Source organism: Corylus avellana, chromosome ca3 (assembly GCF_901000735.1).
Source record: "Corylus avellana chromosome ca3, CavTom2PMs-1.0".
In the NCBI taxonomy this organism is placed as follows: domain Eukaryota; kingdom Viridiplantae; phylum Streptophyta; class Magnoliopsida; order Fagales; family Betulaceae; genus Corylus; species Corylus avellana.
Window position 1 is genome coordinate 1,952,222 of NC_081543.1, and position 27,726 is coordinate 1,979,947.

A 27,726-nucleotide genomic window follows, 5' to 3' on the forward strand; every position below is an offset into this window, starting at 1 on the left:
CTCTTTTGTTTGTGAAAGGAGAGCATAAATTTATTTGATTATCTTTATGTTTGTTTTTTGAGAAAGTTTATTTGTACGTGCCATGCTTTGCTTTATGTTTGTGTGGAGATTTGAATATGTTTATGCTTTGTTTGTGAAAATTATTGGTTAAGTTCTTCATTTGATTGTTTTATGGTTGAGTTGTTCTTCAATCGAACACAACTCTTTTGGAACACTCAAAAGATTACTATAGATATTTTGTTCACTTTGATCTCTATATTTTTTAGAATGTTTAGTTTTATATGAATGTTATTTCTATTGAAATATAATAGGTATCACACTAATAATAATATCGAAGATTTATGCTAATTTTTTATTAACGCGTTGATAATCAAAATCAAGATTTTCTTCTTGCTATTTTTTTTTAAACTTCTTTCATTTTAACATGTTTCCGATCTACGTTTGGAAGGAGATTTGAATATGTTTATGTTTTGTTTGTAAAAATTTTTTGTTGAATTGTTCATGATTTGAATGTTTTATGAGTTTTTTTTTTTTTTTTGTGATTTAATCAAAATTTAAGGCAGTTTTTGGAAGTGTCTTTTTTACTATTAAGTAAAAGATTGCCAAAATTAATTTAATTGTTATGCAGAAAGAAAAACATAAACTCTTTTGAAACACCAAAAATATAATAATTAAGTATTGAACAATATGTGCAACGATTTATTTCATTGCGTTAAATGTTCAATGAATTGTTTTATTTTGTTTTCATCAAAACAATGATTTTGCTCACTTTGCTTGGTATATTTTTTGGAATGTTCAGAATTATATGAATTTTATTTCTATTGAAATATAATAGGCGTCGTGCTAGCAATATCGGAGATTCATGCTAATTTTTTATTAATGTTTTGATAATCAAAATTTAGGTTTTCTTGCTGTTTTTTATGTTAATATACTTATTTAATTTTAAACTACTCCTATGAATAGAAAGATTTTTACATGTTTTAATTTATATGGTTTGCAAAAATTTCGTGCTCTTAGTACTTAGAGCGTAACGCTTTTGTTTTTTTAAGAGTCTTTACGCTATAGATAAGTTTGTTGATGATGAATGTCAAAATGTTCAAAAAATAAAAAATAAAAAATAAAATACATATACTTCTAAACATTCGAAAAAAATACTGTTTTTTTTTATAAAAAAAAAATACAAAATAAAACAAAATCTTTCACTCAACATTTAATGCAATCAAATAAAACATTTCACATTAGGTTTATTGCTTAATTACCACATATTTGGTGTTTCCAAAAAAAAAAAAAAATGTTGCTATTTCTAGACAACAATCAAATAAAGTTTTGTTTTCTTTTAAACAATACCAGAAGATTATCACTCACAAAAAAAAAAAAATATATATATTCAAATGAATTAAAATACAGGACACTTAATTTTATTTTAATTCATATAAATTAAAAAAATGTTAAAATTTTTTTTTCCCACGGGTATAATTTAAATACAAAATAAAACCAAATATTTCTCTCAACATTTAATACAACCAAATAAATCCTCTCACATTTAGTTCAATGCATTTTTTGTACAACAATCAAATAAAATTTGGATTTGTTTTGCTTTTAAAAGCAGAAAATTTTCCTTCAAAAAAAAAAAAAAAAAAAAAAAAGGGGGCAGAAAAATTACTTCCAAAATATGTTTAGTAAACCATACAATCAAACAAACAAAAAAAATCCCATAAAACATTCAAATGAAAAACAACTCAACCAAAAATTTTCGCGAACAATATAAATTAAAACATGTAAAAATCTTTGTTCTCATAAGAGTTGTTGAAAATTAAATAAGTATATTAACATAAAAACTAGCAAGAAAACCTAAATTTTGATTATCAAAACATTAATAGAAAATTAGCATGAATCTCCGATATTGCTAGCGTGACGCTTATTATATTTCAATATAAATAAAATTCATATAATTCTGAACATTCCAAAAAATATACCGAGCAAAGTGGGCAAAATCATTGTTTTGATGAATACAAAATAAAACAATTCATTGAACAAAATAAATATGTTTTAAAACCCCTACGTTTTAATTTTCATCACTTTTTTTTTTCTTTTTCTTTTTTCTATCATTTATGCATCCACTAATTATTATTACTTTTTTCCTTTCTGTCATTTTTAAAAACGATCCGTGCATTGCACGGGTTTCAAGCTCGTATATATATAATAGGGGAGTTTTAAACAGGAGTCTCTGAAATTTTGACAAGTGGCATTTTATTTTGCTGACAAGTGTTAATTTAAGTGTGAAACCTACGTTTAAGTTTTTTTTTTTGACATGTCCGCACAAGAGGGGGAAGGGGGATTCGAACTAGTGACCTCCACTTCATTAAGTGTGGTCCTAGCCGATTGAGCTACTTCTAGGTCTTTCCATCCGACTCAGACTGCCATAATGTCTCTACATCTTCCTCAAACATACCATTAATCTATATCTTCCTCAGGAGTATGATTAACCTAGAAATCAATCAGAGAAAAGAAGGCAACAATGGCGAACGACAACGAAGCCAAACGTCCTAAAATTCACTATATCTCTCTTTCTCTTAGAAGAAGGTACTCAAATTCTCTATGACTATATGAATATTTTTTGCAAAAATCTGTCTCTTAAAAAGAAGGTACTCAAATTCTCTGTGACTATATGAATATTTTCTGCACAAATTTTCCCTCAAAAATAATGCAAAAATCTACTACATATAGCAGATGATTTTTCCCTAAAAAATAATTATTTTGTAACTGTAAATTGGACTCCATGCTTTAAAACATTGTTTTCAACGTGTTTTGAATTTCAGATATTTGGTTAACACTCACGCTTTTAAACATTGTCTTCGGCAATTAACCATGAGTGAATATTGATTACTGGATGTTGAAGATGATAAGCATACCAAGAAGATGGCGGCAGCAACATATTAGAACACTGCCGGTTTGAGGGAAATACAAAGTAAATCTATACTTTGTTGGTTTAATTGTTCAGAATTTTTTTTTTTCATCATTTGTTGCTTTAATTGTTCAACAACGTACTCTGTTGGAAATAATCATTACTAAATTTTCTTTTCGTTTATTTATTCATGGGTGCAAATTCCTTATTTATTGTTTGTAACTAAATGCACGTGATTGGTTTGACTTCGTTTGAAAACAATTTGTAATATGCATTTAAAGACTTTTCAAGTCTTCTTAAATTTTTATTTTAAGAATTTGGTGAAGAAGAGACAACTGTTTTCACAATTTGCCCGATGAATATTCATATTCATGCTTGATGCAAGCGGCGGATCCAAAAATTCATTCTATCAGGGGTGTTAATAAAATAATAAAATATAATGATAAAAATAATTTTTTTTTGTTCTCTTTATATATTATATTTTTATTATAATATGGTAAATACAATAAAAAAGAAGAAGAAACTATACCACAATATATGTATCACAAAAAGCATATTTATCTGACTTCATAAATATATGCTAAATTTATATATCAGTTATCATGTAGGCACTAATACAAAAGTAAAGGAAAATACAAAATACAAAGTGCCTAAAATTTGAATCAACATCTTTTTTCTTAAAAAATGCATAAATTGTTTTTGTCTTACCCAAGATGTAATTTAAGTTTTTTCAGAAACCTGAAAAATTATTTATCTATTAGTTTGAATACTTCTCAAACTAAAAAAGGCTAATGAAACATACTCTAATGATATTATAATAAAATTAGTAGCATATTCCGAAAGCGATTAACCTAAAATGAATTAATAAAAAGAACAAACATGAGATTGTCAATAATCTTTTGAAACTCGTTGATACTCGACTAAAAAAGGTAAATGTAAACTGCTTCTTTGGTCTAATACTATAATTTCTTGCCTGCATGTGTTCTGCAGTTGTTGGCCATCTATGAACACAGAATTGCTGTGGAAGGTTTCGGAAGGGGTATCAATTCTTTCGACCAGTGGGGAGTGGAGTTGGGGAAGGTACGTATTACCTAAGAAACCTTATCATATTGTTCCCTTACCACACAAGCTTGCTGTTGTAAGATAAATAATTTGTTCTTTGTTTCTGATAGTAGCCTTTACTGCCATTTTTTTAGATATACAAATTTTACCAAATTTTCCACATTCCTTATCATATCCGGGTCGTATTCATGAATGCAGTCACTGGCTACTCAAGTCAGAAAGCAACTACATGCGTCTCGCACAAAAGGGGAACCAGTGGAGGGCTTTAACTTTAGTACTACAACATTGTTAACTAGATATTTAGAGGTATAGAAAAGCATCATCCTACAGTTTTTAGACAGGTTTTGTTGTACGTATATCTGGCACTGTAACTAAAGTCTTTCCTATTTTGCAGGCTACTGCAGATATCCCTTCTGATCCTCCTACCCTTCTACCAAGGATATAATTGCTTAACATTTGGCTTTTCAAGTGAGGAGACTTCATGGTATCAACCTCATATATCAGCTGTTGTTGATATTCACTATTTAACTTATTGTCAACCTCAGAATCAGATGAGCTGATTGTATCAGCCTAATAATTGGTACCAATCCATGCAATTTTGTTAATGTTTTCATGCGAGTTTGCTAATGTTACGCACATGTTTTACGTCTTTGCTCTGTTTAAACTGCTTGTTGGTGTCTCCAGTTCAAAAAAGGAAAAATTTAGCACTACGGCCAGAACATAATCACAAAAAATAAATAGAACCAGATACTAAAATTCTATTCAAAAACGAGAAATGAGTTAAATTAAAAAAAAAAAAAAAATTAAAGAAACCAAAAGTTGGGAATGATTATAGAAACTCAAATAAAGATTAAAACTAGGGTTAAATACTAAATACCTCCTGAGGTTTCATTGCTTTATTTTTTCCCTCTTAGGGTTTGATTTTTATCACAGAAGATCCATATGGTTTTGATAACAGACCAAACTAGTCATTCTGTCAGTTGATCGTTAGTTGACTTGACGGAAATTCATGTTGACCAATCAAATATTGACACGTGACACATACTTAATGTTCTATGTTCTAGTTTGGTCTATTATCAAAATCACAGGGACCTCCTGTAATAAAAATCAAACTCTAGGGAGAGAAAAAATAAAGCAATGAAACCACAAGAGGTATTTAGTATTTAACTCTTAAAACTAATATTTTGGAATTTCTAAATAATCCAAATGAAAAGTTTCTTACCAATATAGAACATTTCCCAAAACCGCCAACTCCGCTTTTGTGGAAGATTTCACTTTCAACTTTTTTTTGTAGAAAAAGAAATTAATATTACCTTCATAAATCAAAGCAACATAGAAGAAAAATAACCACTCGAGAAATCAATTTTCATTCTTTCTTACGTATAGAAGCCCCAAGATCAAATAAGAAAATTAAAATAATCAGCATCCAACTACCTCTTAATACTAATTTAGATATTAATTATATCAACAAGAACATATTCACTTTGATAACTTAATTCATCTGTGTGCTCTGTCAACCAAATTTCGTTGACAAACACCATTAATAACTCCAAGAGTTGTTCCATAACATCACATAACTTTGACGCAAGAAATATAACAGAGAAAGACAACCTGTGCGTTTTGTCGTCAATGGGAGAGAGGGAAGATGGATTTTGACAATGGGTTGGGGTTTTGAAATTTGGGGATTTTGACGATGGGTAGCTCGTTGCCGGAGATGTAGGTGGCTCGTCGTCAGCGGTGCTTGGCGTTCGTGGTCTCCGGTGGTCGGCCGTCGGTGAGAGGAGAGGGAAGAGGGAAGAGGAAAGAGAGACATTTGTCTGAAAATGTGGGGAGTGTTTTTAACCTATGAAGGGAGAGTCACGACTCACACGTGACGCGTGCGTTTTCTAACCTAAAAAGTTTTTTTTTTTTTTTTTTTGGTAAAGTCCATGTACCACTCAATTAATAATGTCTCCTCAAACTTTCAATTGCGACAATGTAATCCTCAAACTACCAAAACATTGTCAATATCCCCCCAAGGCTAGCAAAAAGATCAAAATACCCCTATATATTTCTCAATATAACAAAAATACCCCTATAATTCAAAAAAAAAATTAATTTTTTAAAAAACGAAAATTTTAATTTAAAAAATATTTTTTTTTATTTTTTAAAACGAAAATTTTTTATAAAACGATTTTTTGAAGAAAAAAAATGGAAATTTTATTTTATTTTATTCGATTTTCTTTTTTTTGTTAAATATGTTTTAAAAAACAAAAATTTTATTTTTTGTGGGAAACTTCAGTTTAACCCTTGAACTTCCACTTGATTTGACAAACCCCCAAACTTTCAAATCTCTCTCTTTGGACCATAAACTTTCAATTGCTCTTAATATGGGCGCTTCCGTCATATTTTAAATGTTACATGACTTTTATACCCCTGATTTTTGTATAAAATTTCAACTTTACTCTTAATTCCAAAACGTTTTTTTTTTATTTAAAAAAATGAAAATCAGGGATATTTTAATCTTTTTGGTATTTTTAACGGTTAAAATTGACGGAGGGTCTACATTAAGAGCAATTGAAAGTTCAAGGGTCCAAATTGAGAAATTTGAAAGTTTAGGGGGTTTGTCAAATCACATGGAAGTTCAATGGGCTAAAGTAAAGTTTCACCTATTTGTTTTTATACGATTTTTTTTTTCAATTTTTTTTCAAAACAGAAAATTTTATTTAAAATTTTTAAAAATACAATTTTTTAATAAAAACGAAAAATTTTCAATTTTTTTTAAAAAAAATCGAAAATTTTTAATTTTTTTTTCTTATAAAAGGTTTTTTTTTTTTTTTAGGTTTTTTCAAAAAAATTTAGTATTTTTGTTTTTATTTTGCTAAAAGTAGTTTCGTTACTGAGGGAGACATTAACAATATTTTGGTAGTTTGGAGAGGACACTGTTACAATTAAAAGTTTGGAAGAACATTGTCAATTGGATGGTAATTTAAGGGAGTATGTGAATTTTTTTTTTTTTTTAAGTAAAAAATTAAAAATTAACGTGAATGGGGTTTGGTGTTAAAATACAATTCACGTGAATAGGATTTGGTGTTACAAGTTAAAAAATAAAAATAAATAAATAAATAAATATTAGGGTCAAGTTACCCACCAACAATTACAACACAAATAAAAATGGGGAAAGACCACGTACCCCCTTAAACTATCACTCAATTGACAATGTCCCCCCAAACTTTAAATTGCGACAATGTACTCCCAAAACTACCAAAATATTGTCAATGTCCCCCTCATTGACGAAACTATCTTAAAAAAAAAAAAATCTGGAAAAACCTAAAATAAAAATAAATAAAAAAATCTTTTTATTAGGAAAAAAAATTAAAAAATTTCGATTTTCTTTTTTATAAAAATTGAAAAATTTTCTTTTGTTTTTTTGTTTTTTTTTTAAATGTTTTCTTTTATAATTTTTAAATAAAAATTTCCATTTTAAAAAAATTAAAATATTTTCGTTTAAAAAAAATAAATTTTTCGTTTTTTAAAACATATTTAAAAAAAATCTAAAAAAATAAAATTTGATTTTTTTTTAAATAAAAATTTCGGTTTAAAAAAAATCATTTAAAAATTAAAATAATTTAAAAAAATTAAAATTAAAATTTTCGTTTAATTTTTTTTTTTTTTGAATTTTAGGGGTATTTTTGTCATATTGATAAATATATAGGGGCATTTTGATATTTTTGCTAGCTTTGGGGGGAATATTGACAATGTTTTGGTAGTTTGGGGGGTATATTGTCGCAATTGAAAGTTTAGGGGAAACATTGTCGCAATTGAAAGTTTGAGGGAGACATCATCAATTATATGATAGTTTGAGGGAGTATGTAGACTTTACCCAATAAAAATAGTAAAATAGAAAACCCATTTCCCTCGGTTTGTTTTCTGAGCAAACAATTGATAAAAGAAAAGAACTTCAACTACTGGAATGTATTACTAATTAATATCCTAAGAAAACTATTTTAATCTTAATTAATCAAGGTGACTTTTTTTTTTTCTTTACTGTTCGCAGCTTTCTTAGCTGCCAAACATTAACTTACCGGAAAATAAGACAGCTCCAAACTGCAAAAATTCATTAATTTAGGAATCGCGTTGCGCATATCCGTTATAAAAGTACGTTTCCCAACTTTCCCTTGAAGAAACTGCACTAGCGGCCTTCGAGAGAGAGAGAGAGAGAATGGAAGCTAAGGCAGTGTTTGGCGGAAGTCCATGTCTTTCATCATCTCTTCTACGCTTACCAGCTCAGAGAACCTGCAGCGTATCCTACACTCACAAGCCTATCCTAGACACCATCCACCACGACCTTCACTTAGCTGCATTCCACTCAAAATCTCATCTTTTCTCATATTCCCCATCTCGTCCCCATGCCAAAACCCTCTCCCACAAAACCCGCATCTTCCTTCCCCACTTGGTTGCTTCAATGGTTTGCTTCTTTCCCACTCTCTTTTCGACTTTTGCCTCAAATTACAGATACCCAATTGAGCTTTCTCCCATTTTCTTCAGTATTTGCTAAGTCTACTAGAACCCCATTTGAAAATTTTCACTTTATTTTTGTGCGTGTCGTTGTGTGTGCAGGAACAAGTTGAAGAGACTTACATAATGGTGAAACCAGACGGTGTTCAACGGGGACTCGTAAGCTTTACTCTAATTTGTTTGCCATTTTTGAAAATCTTGTCATGTTTGGTTGCTGAGAGAGTGGAGAAAAAGTTTTAAGATTTTTACATTATACCTCTAATAGATTAAAGCCTTTTGCCCAATTGCTTGTCTTGGTTAAGGGAATTTTAATTGTTTCTCTCTGGTCTTGGATTGGATAAGAGAGAATTTTAATTGTTTCTTTCTGGTTTGAATTTATCCTATTGGTTTGGGTTGTTATAGGTTGGAGAGATTATTTCAAGGTTTGAGAAGAAGGGATTTAAACTAACTGGCTTGAAGCTCTTCCAATGCCCAAAAGAATTGGCAGAGGTTTGTTGTAGTATTGATACTTGTATTTACTTTATTATTTTGCTTGGAGAAGCCCCAAATCAGTATTTCCATATCTTTATTGTGAATTGGAGTGTTTTCTGCATGTTTTTACATTATCTGAATTGAAGTAAACTAAAAGCATTTAGCAGTTGAGATGTAAAATAATTGAAGTCCTGCATGTGAGGATAACAGAACATTTTGCTCCCATTTTAATTGCTGAGAAAGTTGTAGGCAGTGTAATGAACTTGAAGTAATACGACAGGATGCTCTGTTCCATTATAATTCCATCTGTATATTTCCATGCTTTCTGGACATTTAGCAGCACAGCATTTTTATGGACCAACTTCATACCTCTTGTTATAGTTAGTCTCGATTCGGTGAATGTTTCAATGGTTACTTGAGCATTGATTTTTACATCTTTGAGATGCTTAAATTGTTATGCATATCATGTGTATTGTTAATGGTTGCAGGAGCATTATAAGGATCTCAAGACCAAGTCTTTCTTCCCTAAGCTGATTGAGTACATTACTTCAGGTCCAGTTGTGTGCATGGTATGATTTACTCTTTCTTCCCTGTCCCTAACACATCTACATTGTAAATAATGAGTATGAGATATTTGCCAGTATTAAGCTGTTGCAAAAAAAAAAAAAAATGATTATGATGTTATTTTTTAAGGCTTGGGAGGGTGTTGGTGTTGTTTCGTCGGCACGTAAGCTTATAGGGTCTACAGATCCTCTTCAAGCTAACCCTGGCACAATAAGAGGGGACCTTGCTGTTCAAACAGGAAGGTTAGTGCCTTTTATCTATGGTGTTTGAGTAGTTTGTGTAATTTAATCCCAGTGGGTTGGAAAAAATTGTTTATTTTCTTGATAGCAAATTACTTGTCTACAAACAAGGTCTTATGTTGAATTTCTTTTGGCAGGAATGTGATTCATGGGAGTGATAGCCCCGAGAATGGCAAGCGTGAAATAGGTAATATCATCTTATGGTTAAAATTGATCTTTCCTTGAGTTTTTAATCCTAATTGAGATGTACATTATGGTCAAAAACTATAATAAATCAGATAACTAGGAGGCTACAGACATGCACATATAGATGTATGTGTGTGCAGTGTGCCCGGCAGCCCGGACACGTGTGTATGTGTGCTTGTGTGTGTCATTGTCTATCGATGACAAAACATATAAGATCTAATTTTTGTTTGTAAGTGCCATGTAGTTTTTGTCAATATCATATATGTTTTTCTCTCCATATATACCCATACAAGAGCCGAAGTTCATGTGTAACAGTCAGCTAGACTCTCTTGTGTCTTCATTAGCTACTATTTGACGTTATTTTTTTCAGCTCTTTTGATCTCTCTCTCTCTCACACACATAATTTGCTTCTCTGCAGCTCTGTGGTTCAAAGAAGGTGAACTATGTCAGTGGACACCAGCTCAAGCACCATGGCTAAGGGAGTGATCTTTCACTTGACGCCCAATTCTTTGATCCACGCAGTTTTGAAGAAACTCTCTGAGCACCTGTACTTTCAATGCCAAATTCTTCTCCCCCTTTTTTTTTTTTTTTTTTGGTGATTTTGAACAGTAAATGGAATATTCAATGTTAAATCTGAAACTTTTGCTGAAGAAGGTTTTGGAAAATTTCTGATCATAGTTCATAATTCTCGGGCCCATGCAGTTTCTTCTTTTCTTTCTTTGAACTTCCCGAATGAATTTATTTCAATTTGCCAATCCAACTATCTTGAACCAATCACCTATCTCACAAACCCAAGTTGGGTTTCGAAGTACAGAACAGCAAAATCAAGCTCAAATTAAGCGCCCCAGCAGGCAACAATCTAATTTGACCAGAACTCCAGTTCAGATTTTACATTTGACAAAGAGGTAACGAGCTGACACATTGCTGATCCATCTGCAGTTCCATGCTACCCAGTGATTGGCAGTCACTTGAACTTGTTGAAATTCTAGCAGAACAAGCATCCTCTATTGCCATTGCTTCATCACAGGGTGCGCTTACAGCCTGACAAGAATTCTTGAACTTAGAAAAGAGGCAAAGAAGAGAGACATTGCCGTTCCGTCGCTGTTTCGTGCCGCCCGGAGAATGAGAATCAATCAAACCTGGTGAACCACTTCCAGAAGAAGACTCTGCATCTATCGCCATTACCTCTTCGTGGGAAGAGATTACAATGTCTTGAGAATTTTTTGAAGTAGTAGCAGAAGAACAATGCGACTTTATCTCCATAACCCCAGCACAAGCAGAATCAATTTCTATCTGCCCTGCCTGCTGTGAGGGTGTACTTAGCTCGCGTTGAGAACCTAATTTAAGCTTCATGAGTGTGGCTTCTGCAACAAAAAAGAATCGAATTTAACACGATGCCCATGATTGGCAGCTGTCAAATAAGCCCTAAAATACCATTCTACAGGAAAATCAATGAGTCAATTCAAAGAGATTGTTTGAAAGAAAGCAACCTTATCCCAAAAACAAAATAAAAAAGATATCACTAAATCACCACTATCTCAAAAGTTTAAGCCTCAACAATTAAAACTCAGATACGTCAAAATACGTAACTGAAAATGAGAGAAATTGTGGAGTCAAGAATACAAGTTGTCCCAAATGTTTCAACTAACATCATTCTATAAATTCAACCTTAAATCATCAATTGTTCCAATATATATATATATATATATATATATATATATATACCATATTAAATTAACAATTGTCTCAAAAGTTTAAATCGAATATAATGTTAGTTGTTTAAAATTTGAAAGCAAATGAATTTAACGATTTAATTATTGTTTTAACATTAGCAAAGTAGAAACGTAATCCACCAACAAACAATGTGTAAACCTCCTTCCATTTCCGCTCGTCCTTATCATGAACATTTCCAAATTAGTAGTAAAACGTCATGAATCATAGTGGAATAAATACGTACGAATATACAAACAAAGATTGAGTGATTGATATAACAAATTGGCCCAATTATACAAACATTAATTCACCGCAGGAAAAATTAGTAAAAAACAAAACAAAAATACAATCCCAAAAGAAACTAAGCACAGAGAGAGAGAGAGAGAGAGAGAGAGAGGGTACCGTAGATGGAGAGAGGATCGTCTTTGAAAATCTTGGAAGGCGGCCTCTCCAAGCTCTCCGGCGACGAAGACGACGCTCTGATCCTCCCGAACATTCTCGCTCTCTGTGTCTAAGATTGTAGAGAGAGAGAGGGCGGATCTTAGTTTAAAAGAGGGTCAATGCGTGACGCAGGAGGATTGAAAATGGACATCTCTCTTTATTCTCAGCTTTCTCTCGGATCAATTGGACTAAAGGAAAAAAGAAAAGAAACAACTGGCCCCTCTTTTTGCAGCAAATTTTGAATAACACTTTCTTATGACATAATTACAACACCAGACCTTCTGCAACTATGAAAATTGGGAGAGAGATGTGATATCGCTGTGTAAACTGAAAATATACCAGGCGCTTCGACAAGAGAAAACAGGGGATTCTACAATTTTTCATCCCCAAATCCAAAAATCAGCAAATACTCTCAAATCATCCAATGGATGTGTGTTAACATGAAGCGTAAATTTCAGAAATATGCACCAAGATTCGAAATTAAACCAAAGCATGGACAAAACAAGGTTCCGAAGAGGGAGAATTTAGGACAGTAACGAAAAGAGAGAGAATCTTCCTTGCTGTGCAACTAGAGAGACAAATGTTCATGAGTGAGAGGGAAAAAGAGATATACCTAAGACGACGTTCTGATCCTCCTGAACATTCTCGCTCTCTGTGTCTGAGATTGTAGAGAGAGAGAGAGGGCGGATCTTAGTTTAAAAGATGGCCAATTTGTGACGCGGGAGGGTTGAAAGAAGAGCGGGAATCGTGTTCTACACGATTCAGCTATTCACTGTTCATTGGTATGGGCCACCCGATACTATTGATTAATTGGGCTTTTTCTTGGTATTGGGCGTCTATTGGGTTGGTGGGCTTTATAATTTTGGATTCTTATAGTAGTTGAATATGTGTCAACGGAATAAGAAGAGAAATAAGAGTAATGTTATTTACTTTATCAATATTTTATTACTATTTTATTATGCTGATATGACAATGTTAATTGTTTTTTTTAATAATGGATGATCTAAGGTGAATTAACAATTGTCATGTCAGCATAGTGTGATAGTGATGAGATATTGATGCGGTATATAACATAACTCGGAAAATAAAGTAGATTCATTTTATGGTCAGAATTGTTTTTAAAGTAATGCAAAACCATACTTTTATTCAATCACTATTCCACCTTACTGACAAGGCAATGCCAATCAACCTGAATTAACACTATCATATCAGTAGAATGAAACAGTGGTAAGATAAAAGTGTAATTTCTTGCATATATCAACAAAATAAGATAAACACGTTATATATTCTATTATGTAGAAAGATACACAAAGGTTGGTTTATTGATCCCAAAATGGGCCTTGTAAGTTGGGTTTAGGATTGCTTTAGTAGCATGATGATGACTGATAGAATTTTGTCTTTTCTTTTAAGAAAACAAATGATGCTATGTACAAATATCTTTCAAGTTTCTTCCTCTCTATTAAGGCTATGTACAAATATGCTATGACAGCCTTAAATGGTTTATATGGCGTGATTAAGCTCAAACTCATACAATTAAAGTTTTTGGGTCGTCAAATGGTGGCCATTGGCCAATACCTTACATCATCGTTTCCTTTGATAGTTCATCTCACATCAGTGACATCAATTCCCCTACTAGCCCTTTCCTTTGTATTGCTGTAAAAGAAGATTACGAACCAAAATATGCCAAGTCTCTTGAGGGCCAAAATAGCTTAAGATCAACTTTGGTGCTCAAAAAATTCCGAAGGAACCAACTACCAATTGCTTTTGGGAGATAATTAATGGGCAAACGATTGGCAAGTGTTACACCCATGATGAGGCCTTTCCATCCTCTAGAGAAAAAAAAAATGATTTAAGGAACTTGAAACTGCATTTGAAGGTACGTTCAAATGGACGAGCACATAAACATTAAAAAGACATGTATAGGGTGTCCTCACTTATGCCACCTAGACTCCTAATACCCCTTTATTCTCGGGGGCTAAAAAACATTTGCATAAAAGACTGGAGGTCACAAAATTAAATCAATTATCTTTTGGACCTCTCTCTAACCAACCAAGCATGGAAAAACACCCCATAAAGAGAAAGAAAGGAATTCGCTCCCGAGGTACACACAATTCTAACCAAACACTCTTTCTCTTCGAATTCCTCTCATTACTTTTTTATAACCAATACTGACTTAAGGCATCAGCATGACTCTACCTAAACCTAGCAGGATGCTTCGTACTTGACCTTCATTTTTTGTAGGTTCTCTCAATTTAGGATTCGGTGTGCGATCAACTAATTCTTCAATGTCAAATAACTGAATATCCATTGGGGCCAATTACTTGTAAAAAATAATAAAGAGGAAATGACTGAATATGTTTGGATTGAAGTTTTCGCTTTTCTTTTCTTATAATTCTTTCTTTTTATTAGTAAACAGTAAACAAATAGGAATCGTTTGCTTAATACATTAACAAATAGGAAATGTTTAATAAATAATGTTACTCTTCACACTTATTTATCATACTCATTTCACACTGGTTGACATGACGTGTTTTAAATAACTTTCTTTTTTTAAAAAAAAAAAAAAAAGTGACTGACATTAGAAATCACTTAAAACACGCTATGTCAGTCAATGTAAAATAGATGTTACAAGTAGCATTACTCTTGATTAATACAATCACAAACAAGAAAGAAACATGTACAACTCCAAATTGTCTCATGCCTACCTCAGGTCAACAAGCCTGTTAGTGTCTTCAAAATAATCTTCTAAAAAAACTGCGTCTTCGAGTGCTGGGCTTGATATGCTTACCTGAAATAGTGCCAGTTGAGGATGTTAAGCATGAATACAGAAGTTGGAGAAAGTCCCATACAGACGAAATGATTCCACTTCATGCATATAGGATAAACCCCACAACATAAAAAGTTGCTGCTAAGTATTGAAACACCAAAAATGGCAACAAAATGCAAAAGACATCGTTGGCAAGAGCAAATGAATGCAAGTAAAAGGCAATCTCAAGCAAATGATTTCCTTGTCATGGAATGTCCAAACGTCACCTTTTCAATTAACTTAAAGAGTTCAGAAGGGGCACCTTTTAACCTGCCGGCACGGTACAAAGCTTCTTCTGCAATGGGTCTCCACTGTTCTGCACAAGAGTAGTTGATTCCAAGACCAACACTAAGTCCTCTCAACAGATGCACTGTCCGAAGTACAGAAAACAGCTCCTCTGGAAAAGCCTACCATAGTCCAAGTTCCAATAAGGAATCAATATATGGCTGAGCAACAGCAAATATAGCAGCATAGAGTTGCCTACTTCATGTAGGGATGGAGCCAAGGGCGGACTGGGAGCAGCCATGGCCCCTCCTCCCACCAAAAAAAGTGCTTAAATTTCTTTTTTTCTTTTTTTTTAACTTCATTATGATGACTCCTAAAAAAATTAATGCAGTCCAACCCCTTTAGAGTTAAGTTCCTAGTTCTGTCCCTAGCTTCATGGAATTGTCCACGAAGGGAATCACATTGGATACTTGATGAAACTTCGGAGTCCAAAGGCATACCCGAACACCAATCTTTTTTATTGAAGATTCTTCAGCAAAAGGTTGCAGCATCATCACTCCAGGGGGTAGTTTTGTATCAAACATCGTCTGTGCCAACTTCAGCAATTCCTCTAGTTCATTTTTGCATTTGCTTAAGGTATCAATTCCCAGCTCCCTATGAAATAGAAGAAATCAATTAGAAATAAATATAGCAGTCCAAACCAGTCAAACCTCAAAAAGTTCTTGGTCATCATAGGCTACAAAAATCAGACACTAATTTAAACAAATATACTAGTCAGTTCAAATATAGCAATCAATAACTAGGATATCCAATCTCTCATTTTCTCATTACATTTGAATCCCGAGTACCAAATGCAGTAAAGTGTAGTTTGCAGCACCAAATTTTGGGCTATAGCTCTTGGCAAACCAACTGCCAATGCATTAGAAGCAACAGAAACAAACCGACTTACAGGCAAAGATTAGTACCTGTAGCTCTCTGATGCTCTTATAGGGTCACTATCAGCAATGGCAAGAACAAGATTAGCATAACCAAGCCTCAAACTTTCTGGGAGATCTTTCACTTGCCCATAGTCCAGCAAGCCAACCTGACTTGGGGGAAAAAAGACACCAGGTAAAGCTTATAAAAGTTGGTTTATCATGCAAATATAGCATTGGAAAACCAGAGGTTTAATTAGTTTGACATATTCCGTCTCTTCTTCATATCATGTATCTACAATTTAAGCTATTCATTGGAAAGAGAACTTTAAGTAGCATTCTAGCAAATGACGACCAAAACTAAAACATAAAAAATTACAAGAAGATAAAAGAACTAAAGATTTTAATAAACAGATATTTCTTGCCCACTTGCCTCTGAACCTTTACAGATTAGTATATTTCCTGGATGGGGATCTGCATGGAAGAAGCCACTCTTCAGAATCATTTGCCCATATGCTAGTGTCAAACTTTGAAGGATTTTCCTGGAGTCACAGAAAATATAAATATTGTGCCCCATTTCTTCGAAGAAGATGATATCTTATTAGAAAGGTGACCCAAAAAGAGGGGATTCATTACTGAGCCAATGTAAAGAATTACAACAGATCTTCCTATAAATTTATATAAATCTAAAGGACAGTAAAACTGATTTCAGAGAAATATATGTTCAAGTAACAACTATTTATATAAAAAATATATATATGGAAATAGGAACCCAAAATATAGGGAACAGTCTAGACGCTTACTGCTTTGCCACTGCTGCAATCTTACCACCAGGATTTATTCCTCTTTTTGCCATTTCATCACCAAGGTTCAGGATTGGAATTCCATCAAAATATTCCATCACTAAGAACCTCCTAATCAAACAGAGAAATAACTAATTACCAAAAGGTTTATTAGATGAAATTATAGCACCATCAATGCAGCAGTACAAGAAATTGACAAAGAGGAAATGCTAAATGCAACAAAGAGACAAAGTTACTGTAGTCTCTAGAAGCAAACATCTTTATGCCTTCTTCTATAGCTAAATAGTTTTCTTTTTACATAAGATGTTTCTGAATGGAGACAGCCACTGTCTAAGCTCCAAAATAACAAGGGACAGTCTCATGTTATCAAAATAACTTAATCATCATCCAAGTCTGTTTGCAAGTCCTGATCACATGACAACAGGTTGTAGCATCCTGTACCTGCCGACCATGTCCCGTATCACTCTTGGAACCAAAACAGGAGCCTTTTTGTTATTCTCGTATAGAAAATGTCGAATCTTTTCCATTGCATTAGCCTCCCTCACGAAGTCAAATTCATACCCAATCTTGAATGGCACAAAATGACAAAGAATTAGTATCCAGAAACTGATGACCAGATTCAGAGTCATGCAGGAAGCTACATTTAAGTAAATAGGAAAGCATTACAGTTAAGAGCATAAATTCAGCAGATAAGAATTTAAGTCCTCCACAACTAACAACCAGACTCAACAACTAACATCTAATCTTTTCAAGGCACTATCATCCTCAGATGTAGGGGAAAACCAAACCAATATCATAAGTAAGATACAAAAAAGAAGGAAAATAAGAGGAAAGTGGTGATCTACAAAAAAAAACTAGTAAAGAAATAATGTGCACCTGTTTCTCCATTTCCTTAGTTACCGAGTACAGATCAAATGTGATATCTGTCTTTTGCATGTATAAGGCAAAAGCTTGCAAGTTACGGATATCTGTCATCATCAGATCCTGAATTCCTGGATGTTGCACCTATTATATGCCACAAGAAGTTAAAATATGGCTGACATTATGGAGCTGCACAGTAGCCCACCTTCCCTCACCTTGACAACAACATCACTCTTATCACCTCTCAATCTTGCTCGATGAACCTAATTTGAGCATAAAACACAAGTCAGGTTGAAGGTTATGAGTCTTTATAAGCACCATAAAACCAGTTCCCGTATGACTCACTCCCTACAGAAAAGCCATCCTGGCAGAGAATGAAGGTGAGAGAAAGGGATAAAATAAACTGCCAAAATTTGTGAATTTTTAAGCCACAGATTGAAAAAGGTTTTAAACTTTGTCTCAAATTAAATTTGACTAGAAGGCATAAAATGTGCCCCATAAATGTGTTCAATACTGCCCTGGTTATTTAAGGGTTCAGAATATGATCGGATCTATGAAACAAAAGTTGGTTATGATAAACAGTATCACCCCATTTGTTTACTCGAGTAGTGTTCATTTTCACTCATCCATTCTTCAACTCCAAAATCATGATGAAAAATTACCCAAGAGTATTAACATATCAATTCAGTATGCTTCACCCTTAACATCAATTATCCGCTGCCGCGACTGAAAATTCAGTGATTTCCTTTGACAAGCAATGGTGGGTATAATCCCGAAAAAATTCTCCATGTGGGAGTGATAATGTGTATTATGTGTGCGTGTCATGCTTCATGCTTCATGCTTCATTTCACTCCACATGATAGAAGCCAGAAATTTCACATAGATAGAGGTACCTGGGCAATGGAAGCAGAACCAAGAGGATCCACATCAAATCTTTCAAATACTTCGCCAACACTCCGACCCAACTCTTGCTCCAGCACAAGTCGAATTTCATCGAAAGGGGTTGCAGGAGCTCGATCGCATAGGGTCACAAGCCTTCTCACCCAAGGGGCCGGGGCCAAGTCAGGCTTCCCCACAATTTGAGCAATCTGGTTTGAACCCCATATCCATGATGTATATGAGAAAAAGACAGCACATATATCATAGAACCAAAACCATCTATAAATTGTGACTTCCGCCAAAACTCTTATCATAATAGCTACCACAAACTAAAACCGCAATTGGATAATAAACAGAGATGAAGCACAAAGGGCAAACAATAAAACATAATAGCAACGAAAAATGTGCCATAACCCATTTGAGATTTTTAACACATATTACATACCAAAATCCTAAGCAGCAAAAATCAAAACACCGAATTTGACAATAAACAAGAAAACAGAGGAAACAGGACATTTATCAAGAAGGAAAGCAAATAGGCCAAAACCCATTTCCATCAGACCACTCCCTCGCCATTAATTCAAATTCAAGTACCTTCAGGAAAAACCCACCGAGGTCGGAGCACATGGCATAAATCTTCTCAGCCGCAAGCTCATGCTGTCTTTCCCACATTGCCTCTTGCTTATGCATATCCTTCTCGAAACTCACTCGAACTTGAAACACCTAAGAGACCCCAAACCAAAACCGAAAACAAACCCAATGAAATTCCTCAAAAGACAAAACCTTTCACGCATATACACACTCAGAGAGACAGAGACAGAGACAGAGACCTTGTACCCAGTGTAGATATCAACGGCTCGTACCCAGAACTGCAAGGAGCGGTGCCAAGGTCTGACATGGGTGGAGAACTTTTCTTTAATATCATTGAAATCGAGAGAAGGCAACATAGTGCCGTGGCTTTCGCTGCTGAGCACACCCAAGTGCGATCTGAGCCTCTGCCCTCTTAACTTCAAATTGTTTAATGCCAGTGGTTTCACATATTACGACACATCATCAGCTCATGGGAGTGAGATGGACTTCATATCCAAATCCAAATCACCACGCTTTTATCAATGTGAGCGAGAGGCCGAGAGCTCAGTAAGGCTTATGTGAATAAAAGCGTAAAAGGTTTATATTGCTTGGCTTGTAAGGCTTGTGTGAATAAATTCCCTTGGTGGGAAGTCGGACAATTTTTCTTTGGCCTTTTTTCTTTATTTCTTTATCTCTTTGTTTCTTTTATTGCTTGTACTACCAAGCAACTGTTCTTTTGGATTAAACCCATAATAAATAAATAAAATTGTTTTTAGATAATTCCTGGCCTTTCCTTTTTAATTTTTTGGGCAATTATGAATACCTTGTTGCAATTATAAATATTTATAGTGGTAGTGTTTGGTAACTCTACAATTTTTTTTTTTAATATATATGGGGAAAATTACACTTACTCCCAAAGTTTGAGGCGATTTGTAATTTGACCTTCAAAGTTTCAATTTTGACAATCTATTCCCTAAAGTTTTAAATTTCTGCAATTTGACTAATATTATTTCAAAATTCTCATATTGCCCATAATTTTTATTTTTTATAGAAAAAAAAAAATTAGGGTGCAAAAATTGCCAGATGGTCAAAGGGGTGGCTACAGTCACCTTGAATTTTTTATTAAAAAAAAAAAAAAATTATGGGCAATATGGAAAGTTTTGGATACAATTGGTCAAATTGCAAAAATTTGAAACTTTAGAAGGATAAATTGCCAAAATTGAAACTTTGGAAGTCGAATTGCAAATCGCCCCAAACTTTGAGGGGGTAAAATATAATTTTCCCATATATATACTTCTTTTGCTTGTTTGGATATTTATTTTGTAGTTAATTTTCTCTAATTTATTATTTCTATAAATAAATAAGAATGAGAATTTTTAAAACCTTTTAATCTCATTCTTCATTCCACTTCTCTTTTCTCATTTTGCTCCATTTTCTTTTCTCATTTTGCTCCATTTTCCTACACCACAAACACATCAACACACCAACACACACACAAAATAGTCCAGACAAAGTCAACTACAATCCACAAAATACTTTGAGTAGAGTTATCAGACACTAATTAGTCTCCTGATTTCAATTATCCAAAAACTAAAAAATGATATGTTCATAAATATAAAGGGTAGCTCTTTGCTTTGTTTGCTTTGTGGGATGCTGTTCTTAACTTTATAATTTTCAGGTTCATCTCTCTTTTTTTTCTTTTTTTTGTGAGGTGAGCAGTAGGTGCACTATGAACATAGATTGGTGTAGTAGTTTATTTATTTAGTAGGTAAGCAATGGCCACAAATTAAAGAAAGCATTAAAGCAATGAAGATATTTATAAGCCAACAAATCATAATGTTGTTCACACTGAAAGGGAGAAGGATCCTCTCAATTTCACTTGAAATGAAGATGATCCATTTCCGGCTCGAATCTACTGCAATTAGGGTATACAATTGACAATGATATAATTTATACCGAAGAAGTCTCAAATTGCTCAACTACACAAATGAATCCCATCGAGGTCCCTCTCAATTGCAATCGAGCCATGCGATTAAAGCCATCGAGGTCCCCTCCCAGTCTTGCAAGTTGCAATCGAGCCATGCGATTAATTAAAGCCAATCCCAATCAAACTTTTGGAGTTATTGGAGAAAAAGCATCATGCATTTAATTTTCATAGTGAATATTTTCGCTATTCATTTTCCTATAAATTTGGTTGCACTTCTTAGTTGAATCTTTAGACACATTTCTAGTCAGTTTCCAATGCTATTCTGTGTTATTTATTTACCCAGTGGATTGAATTATGAGAATCTTCATAGTGTTAGTAGGGCTGGTCCTGGACCTACAATTGAGAAAGATTTACAAATATTATCGTTCAATGCAAGTGATTGATGAAATGATAGATTTCTAAGTAAACAAGATTATAATGGAGTGGCAAGGCAACAATATTGTTGAAGACCCATCCATCCATCTTACAATGGCGTGGAATCTAAGCCGCACTATATCAGGGCTCAGTAATCAGGTAAGCTTTAAGGAATAGGATCTTTTTTTAGTCCGAGTGAAATGAAAAAAAAATATTCATATAAAATACTTGATTGGCGTCAAGTTGTGCAGATCAATCACAAAGTGATGATGAATCCAACCAAAAGCTCTGAACAACATGGAGCTTTCATGCATGGCAGCCCGCCCTACCGGCCGGCGGAAGGTGCACCCGTTGCTTCAGGACAAGAGACTGAAAGCAGCTCCAAGAAAGGAAATAGATCATGAAGCTTCAAAAATCTAACCCAATTAGCTTGGACAAAATAAGTCTACAGTCGCACCACATTCATCATAAAATTTTCCGTGGACAATTTTAATTTGTCTCGAGGGCCACAGACAAAAAAAAAATACCAAAAAGGAATCAGCAAAACAAACAGAGAACTGAATTGACATCTGAAATCAGTACGTTCAATGCCTGGATAAATTCGGAAAACAGATGGACTATGCTAAAGTTAATATCAGATTTATCAAATAAAAGGCATCCATCAAGATTTCCTTGTGCTCTGTATTCCTCTGAAATATGCAAATTCTTGCGCCATTCCAAATTGCATGGAAGTCCAATGTACTTCACAGATCAATCACACGAGACAGCTTCTGGATCCGGTTTAATAGGAAGTCCCCTTGCTTGATAGTTGCTTGGTAAAGAGCATTCTTTGCATCAGGGCGATTTGTCTCAAGAACACCTGCAACTTTATCAATCTTACAATGAAGCTTCCCAGCCGCAATAAAACGCGAGAGCTCCCTATAATAGAAAAAGGATGGATTAGAAACTCAATTAAATACACCAGTCTCAAAAGAAAATCATAAACTCCTTTTTCTTTTTTCTTTTTTTATGACGTGAAACCTCACTAAGGCAAGGCCCCTTCGTACCCACCCCTAGCAAGTAAATTCCGAATACACGACTCCACCCATCGGAACCGTGTATCAGGTAATCTAGAGGGTGCAGAATCGAACCCAGGATGTCTAAGTCTACAGCTCATCTCAAGCCCACCCTTGACCACTAGGCTTCACCTATCAGAAACTCCTTTGAATTAGGACTCTTAACAGCATCAAAGAATTTAAACACTTACACATCAATAAACTCCACTGTAACTCCGAATGCCTTAGCCATTGCTTCAATTGTGACACTCTTGTAGGATTCCAAAAACTGGGAATAAACCACAGTTCTGACCTCCCTCATATAATACCGGAAGTGTGGATGCAAATAGCGATCCAATTTTATTTGCTCAGTCAGGCCAGCTGAAAAGAAAAATTAGAAACATCAAGTTTGAGATATAAAGAATCACACAAGTTATGAATAAATAGACAGGTGCAGATAGGAGTAGCTCTTATCCCATATCACATAATTTTTATAAAGCCCAAATGATTAAAGACGGGAAAATGCCAAAGAGCCCAGAATATCACAAGAAAGCAGACCATGCAGACAAACCAAAAGAACTTATATTTCTTAACATATTCAATTGTTATATAAAAGATTAAGGCTCATATTAGACCTCCACTTACCAAACGCCAAGAAAAATGATTTATATTGACAATCATATAAAGAGTTCAAAAACTCTGAAAGATGAGGAATTTTTCCTATCACTGTCAAGATCTCCGGAGCATCCACTACCTACCAAGGATCAAATGATTGTAAAATTACTAGCACAGAACTGGGTCAGGAAAATAGGAAAAAAAAAATTGAAATAGGTTACATGCATTGAGAAAACCTAAAATACCTTTTGCTTCAGGGAAACTCTATCCAAGGATATAATGCTTGTAAGGACAGTGTAGAAAATGAAAGTGTCATAAGGAAAAAGTTCATAAGTTGTGAAGGTTGAAATAGAATCCAAAAATAGATCCGCTGCCTTCTTGAAGTTTCGAGTGGACATGCAGTACAAGCCTTCATACACCTTCAAACGATTCTTCCTTTCCCAATCTCCTCCCTCTTCAAACAAGCTAACACCATTACGCAAACAGTTATAATTAAATCACTCATGTGCCCAACTTTCTTTTTTTTTTTTTTTTTGATAAGTACATGTGCCCAACTTTCAAGAAGAGAACCACAGAATATTGTTGACAAATTTCATATCATTACTTACTTCTTTGCTTTATCAATGCTTTTGGAAATTAGATCAAAATCCATGTAGAAAAAAGCAAGCTGCAGCGTGTAGAACACCAAGTCCATCTTTTGGCCAACTGCAACTGTTTTGCTTTCTGTAACCTTTAGTTGTTCCAATGCTTTCTCCTGGGTTTCATGGGGGAATAAGTCAAGTGTGAAAATTAAATACCACTGTAAGAAGACAACACTTTCAAGAGTAATAAGTTATGATACTTATGTACCTTGTCACCAATTCGAATGAAAAACAAGGATTTTGCCAAATGAGCTTCTCGAACTTCACTTTCACCTAAGTTCTCTTCAGCATCAGCTATCCTGAACGAAGTCCAACCAGATAGAACGCTTAAGTGAAAAAATGAAAAATGAATTGATTAACTAGACCTCAATAAACACTTTAAATCCCAATAAGTACTCACAGTACCGTCAAACTATACAAAGAAATAGTTTGACTTGAAGACTTAATTAATCGAGTAGAAACAGTATTTGTCTTCCAACACACCCAAAGACGTGAGTAATTACACAAATACTACCAACCAGGAACCATTCTGTTTATAACAGACCCAACATTCACTTCTTTAACTCGAGTTTCCACATGACAAAACATATCAGCCTTCAACCTATTAGTCATTCCCTTTACCTCTTTTTGTTTTTTGGGGTCATTCAAACCCCTTGCATCCCAAATGAAAATCTTCATTTCAAAGCACAAGTAGGGGAAAAACCTCTCTGGATATATCCCCTCAGCTCCAACTACTTGCTTTATTTCTATTTGCACTTTTGTTACTCTCCACATACCTAGGGACTTAATCACTTCCAAACCTAGCTCTAATTTCTGCTCATCCAAATGCTTAGAATTTGTCTAACACCCCAGTTCCACATTGAGAAGATGAATAGCCCACATAGGGTGGATGAATTATAAAGGATCTAATAAATGCTAAGTCTCACATTGGTTTCTTCCTATGTAAAACTGAGCTTTATAAGTGATTTTAGAGAGCTTAAATTGCAACTTGACTAGTCCTTTTGGAGTGATAGCGCAAATGCGATTAGTACTTTCTTTGGGTCGTAACAAAGGTTCTCATAACCTAATAACGCCATGTGCTATTGGAGCACTACATGACAAGACCCTAACGAGAATGTCGGGGATTTAAGGGGGAATTGTAACGCCTCAGTCCCATATTGGGAAGACGAATAGCTCACATTGTGCGGGTAGAGTATAAAGGTGTTCTTAGGTATTAAATCTCACATTAGTTCTTTACTATGTGAGATTAGGCTTTATAAAGTTATTTTAGAGAGCTCCAATTGCAACTTGACTAGCAATGATAATGCAGATGTGGCTAGCGCATTTCCTAGCTAGACACCTAACTCCATACTTGGCTATAATACTTGGGGACTTAATCACTTCCAAACTATTGAGGCAAGCAGTATTTAAATGCCCATGTACCTTACACTGATCACATTTAGAATGAATCCATGGATATTCAATTCCCACTAAACAAGATCTACCATTACCCTTATCCACTTCTATATTTTTTGGAAAATCAATATTAGTGTCCACTTCCACTAGAGTTCTAGCAAAACTCAATCTTTGATGGTTCTCAGTAAAAGAATCAACATAGAATAACCTTCCAACCCCACTAGCTACATGTCCCAAACAAACCAAGTTCCAAAATTCAAAAGGAAGATGCCAAATATTTATCCATATAGGGACCTTGGATGATGATAAATTGAGTATTAGCATTCCAAGTTTCCACTTCCTTAAAACCAATGGTTTATTTGCCACAAACCAAGTTTTGGCATCATGAATTGCATCATGAATTCTGCAATCAGGATGAACGGAAACCACCCTTTTTTCCATAGAATGAACTTGAACAGGACCAAACTATCTCCATAAATTTTCAATTGTATTCTTTATCGACAGAAAAGGTAAAGGTTTATCCAATACCTGCCCCACAAGACTCGTAGCCCACTCGAGAATATCTTCTTCAACAACTTCAATGAGAGGTCTCACCACAACTTTGCCATTTATCCTCTCTGGTTTCGTATAAGCAAGTTCACCAACTTCACTTTGATCTTCACTGAAGAAAGACCTCAATTCAGTCTTCTGGGCTATGTTTGCTTCCTTGTTAAAAGAAGGCCCAAAAAAGTTTGGCCCATAACCATCTTTACTAGTGAAACCTTCCTTCTGATTAAGTGAAGGTACATGTCACAAATATTGGTTAACCTGCTCAACCACAGGAGAGGTTTCAGAGGAAATCTTCGCCCACCTCCCTCAATGCGTGAACTTCGCATGCCTTCCCCAAAGAAACCCCAGCACCATTCTGAGCTATCAGAGCTGCATCCATGGAGTCATCTTCAGATAATTTGCAAGAACTACCCCAAATAGCTTGTTTGGAGCCACAATTCACCCTAAAATTGCCATATTCCTCCACAATAGAATCACGACTAACTTTAATGTCACTACTAACATTCTGATCAGAAAGATTCCTCTTGTCAAAATCATAAATTTGACCTTCCTCCATAGAACAACTCTCATTATTCCCAGCACCATTTCTCACCAGATCCATTTCCTCCACCACTACTTCCGCCCTTACCAAGACCACATCCTCTACCTCCACCTCCACCTCCACCTCCACCTTTTTTTACCCCATAGATCACACACAGTAAGAATAAGGAAGAAGAAAAAAATCACAACAATCCAACCAATTATAATCGGCTTCCAATGAAAGCCCCAAAAGCTCGTCAAAACTATAGAGATTCAAACAATCTCTGAAACAGAACTAGTAGGAAATGACAGAAACTATTCCGAATCTGCACTCCGGCCAGTCTCCGTTCAAAATCCAATGAAGAAACACAGGTTCCCAAGAATCTCCCGGAAAGACTCTGCATGTTAGTGCCCGAAGCACGCCAGACTAAAGAAAAAGTTTTTTGAGAAAGTTTGTGTATGAGTTTTTATTGGGTTTTGTGAGAAATTTAGGGTTTTTCTCCGCTTGACTGCTGAGAAAATGCAGGAAATTTGAAGAGAAAAGAGAGGGACTTTTAGGATTGTAAGTTTTGGATTGTGTGGAATCTTGCATACCACAATTTTCATATTGCCTTGTTGCGACAACATACTGGTCAAAAGAAAAACCCTAGTATGACAATAAATTCACCAATTAATCACGGAACCCTTAAGCCCCCTCTGTCGATCCATAGGTGAACCAAAGAAATGCGTTTGGTTGCAAAGAAAATGCGTGACATTAAGAGCCAATAGGGATCTAAATCTCAAATTTTAAAAACGATTCGGATCCAAAAGCACCAAAAAACCATCACGGCACTACCCCTAATATAACAGTTTCCCTACATCAAGTCTAATTCTAAACATTAAGACCAAAAACATAAAAAAATTAATTTCGTTTCCCCTCATTCTCTCAGCAACCAAACAGGCATTACGTGAAGTTCAAACATCTAAAATAAACAAATTAAATAAAATCAAACACAAGCTCACTTTTCGTCGAGCTTCTTAATCTCGCCGTCGTTCTTCTCGCGCATCGCGTCCAGAACGCCCTGATCTCTCTCCAACACGGAATCGGCGATTAGGGCTTCATATAACGCAGCCATATCTGCACCACACACAAAAACAACAAAAAAGACCGTTTTGTGAGACGGAGTCGGAGGCCTAACTCGGAAAAACTCGGTAGGAATCGGAGACTCACCGTCAGCTTTGACGACAGCGAAGACCTCCTCTTTGAGGCGGACCTTCTCGATGTCCTGCACGTCGGGGTGCCTCAGAAGGAAGAGCTTGTGGGCGAGCACGAGGTGGAGCTCCTGAGTTCCTTCCTGGCCTTCCATGGCGGGTCGACTCTGTTCGGACTCACTGAGTTGGGAAGGCTATCCGAGTTTGCGCTCTGTGCTTTGCTTGAGCAAGGAGACACTGACCGCACTGTGAAAAAGAGAAACGAAAGTCGCGTTGTGTGTTTTATGGGGAAAGAGGTGTGATCG

The 27,726-nt window shown here is 34.8% G+C and overlaps 4 protein-coding genes and 1 long non-coding RNA gene across 7 annotated transcripts; 2 read left to right on the forward strand and 3 right to left on the reverse strand.

Moving 5' to 3' along the window:
* Positions 1-3,898: 3,898 nt before the first annotated feature.
* LOC132176705 (uncharacterized) lies at positions 3,899-4,618 on the forward strand. The gene is made up of 3 exons (XR_009439577.1): positions 3,899-3,985; positions 4,166-4,273; positions 4,362-4,618. It is a non-coding gene; the product is annotated as an uncharacterized LOC132176705 (long non-coding RNA).
* A 3,447-nt stretch (positions 4,619-8,065) lies between these two features.
* LOC132176540 (nucleoside diphosphate kinase 2, chloroplastic-like) lies at positions 8,066-10,508 on the forward strand. The gene is made up of 7 exons (XM_059588778.1): positions 8,066-8,414; positions 8,567-8,623; positions 8,867-8,953; positions 9,424-9,504; positions 9,629-9,741; positions 9,876-9,925; positions 10,343-10,508. The coding sequence occupies exons 1-7, from the start codon at positions 8,169-8,171 to the stop codon at positions 10,408-10,410; spliced, it is 702 nt and encodes a 233-aa protein (XP_059444761.1). The 5' UTR covers positions 8,066-8,168; the 3' UTR covers positions 10,411-10,508.
* On the reverse strand, positions 10,484-12,809 carry LOC132176541 (uncharacterized). Of its 2 annotated transcripts, XM_059588780.1 has the most exons (3): positions 12,692-12,809; positions 12,040-12,148; positions 10,484-11,288 (listed from the first exon to the last, which is right to left on the reverse strand). In XM_059588780.1, exons 2-3 carry the CDS (start codon positions 12,131-12,133, stop codon positions 10,813-10,815), a joined length of 570 nt encoding a protein of 189 aa, XP_059444763.1. In that variant the 5' UTR covers positions 12,134-12,148; positions 12,692-12,809; the 3' UTR covers positions 10,484-10,812. The 2 variants fall into 2 exon arrangements, with proteins under 2 accessions (XP_059444763.1, XP_059444762.1); XM_059588779.1 differs by having other exon boundaries at positions 12,040-12,809.
* A 1,825-nt stretch (positions 12,810-14,634) lies between these two features.
* Positions 14,635-19,731, reverse strand: LOC132176091 (uncharacterized). Of its 2 annotated transcripts, XM_059588215.1 has the most exons (12): positions 19,397-19,727; positions 19,161-19,289; positions 18,581-18,775; positions 17,903-17,950; positions 17,703-17,831; positions 17,268-17,392; positions 16,827-16,937; positions 16,457-16,565; positions 16,075-16,193; positions 15,610-15,763; positions 15,147-15,291; positions 14,635-14,866 (listed from the first exon to the last, which is right to left on the reverse strand). In XM_059588215.1, exons 1-12 carry the CDS (start codon positions 19,511-19,513, stop codon positions 14,811-14,813), a joined length of 1,437 nt encoding a protein of 478 aa, XP_059444198.1. In that variant the 5' UTR covers positions 19,514-19,727; the 3' UTR covers positions 14,635-14,810. The 2 variants fall into 2 exon arrangements, with proteins under 2 accessions (XP_059444198.1, XP_059444199.1); XM_059588216.1 differs by lacking the exon at positions 14,635-14,866 and having other exon boundaries at positions 15,153-15,281; positions 19,397-19,731.
* A 2,283-nt stretch (positions 19,732-22,014) lies between these two features.
* LOC132174922 (26S proteasome non-ATPase regulatory subunit 6 homolog) lies at positions 22,015-27,680 on the reverse strand. Its single transcript, XM_059586675.1, has 8 exons — positions 27,441-27,680; positions 27,233-27,347; positions 23,976-24,066; positions 23,735-23,880; positions 23,372-23,591; positions 23,157-23,265; positions 22,724-22,892; positions 22,015-22,395 (listed from the first exon to the last, which is right to left on the reverse strand). The coding sequence occupies exons 1-8, from the start codon at positions 27,574-27,576 to the stop codon at positions 22,221-22,223; spliced, it is 1,161 nt and encodes a 386-aa protein (XP_059442658.1). The 5' UTR covers positions 27,577-27,680; the 3' UTR covers positions 22,015-22,220.
* Positions 27,681-27,726: the final 46 nt, after the last annotated feature.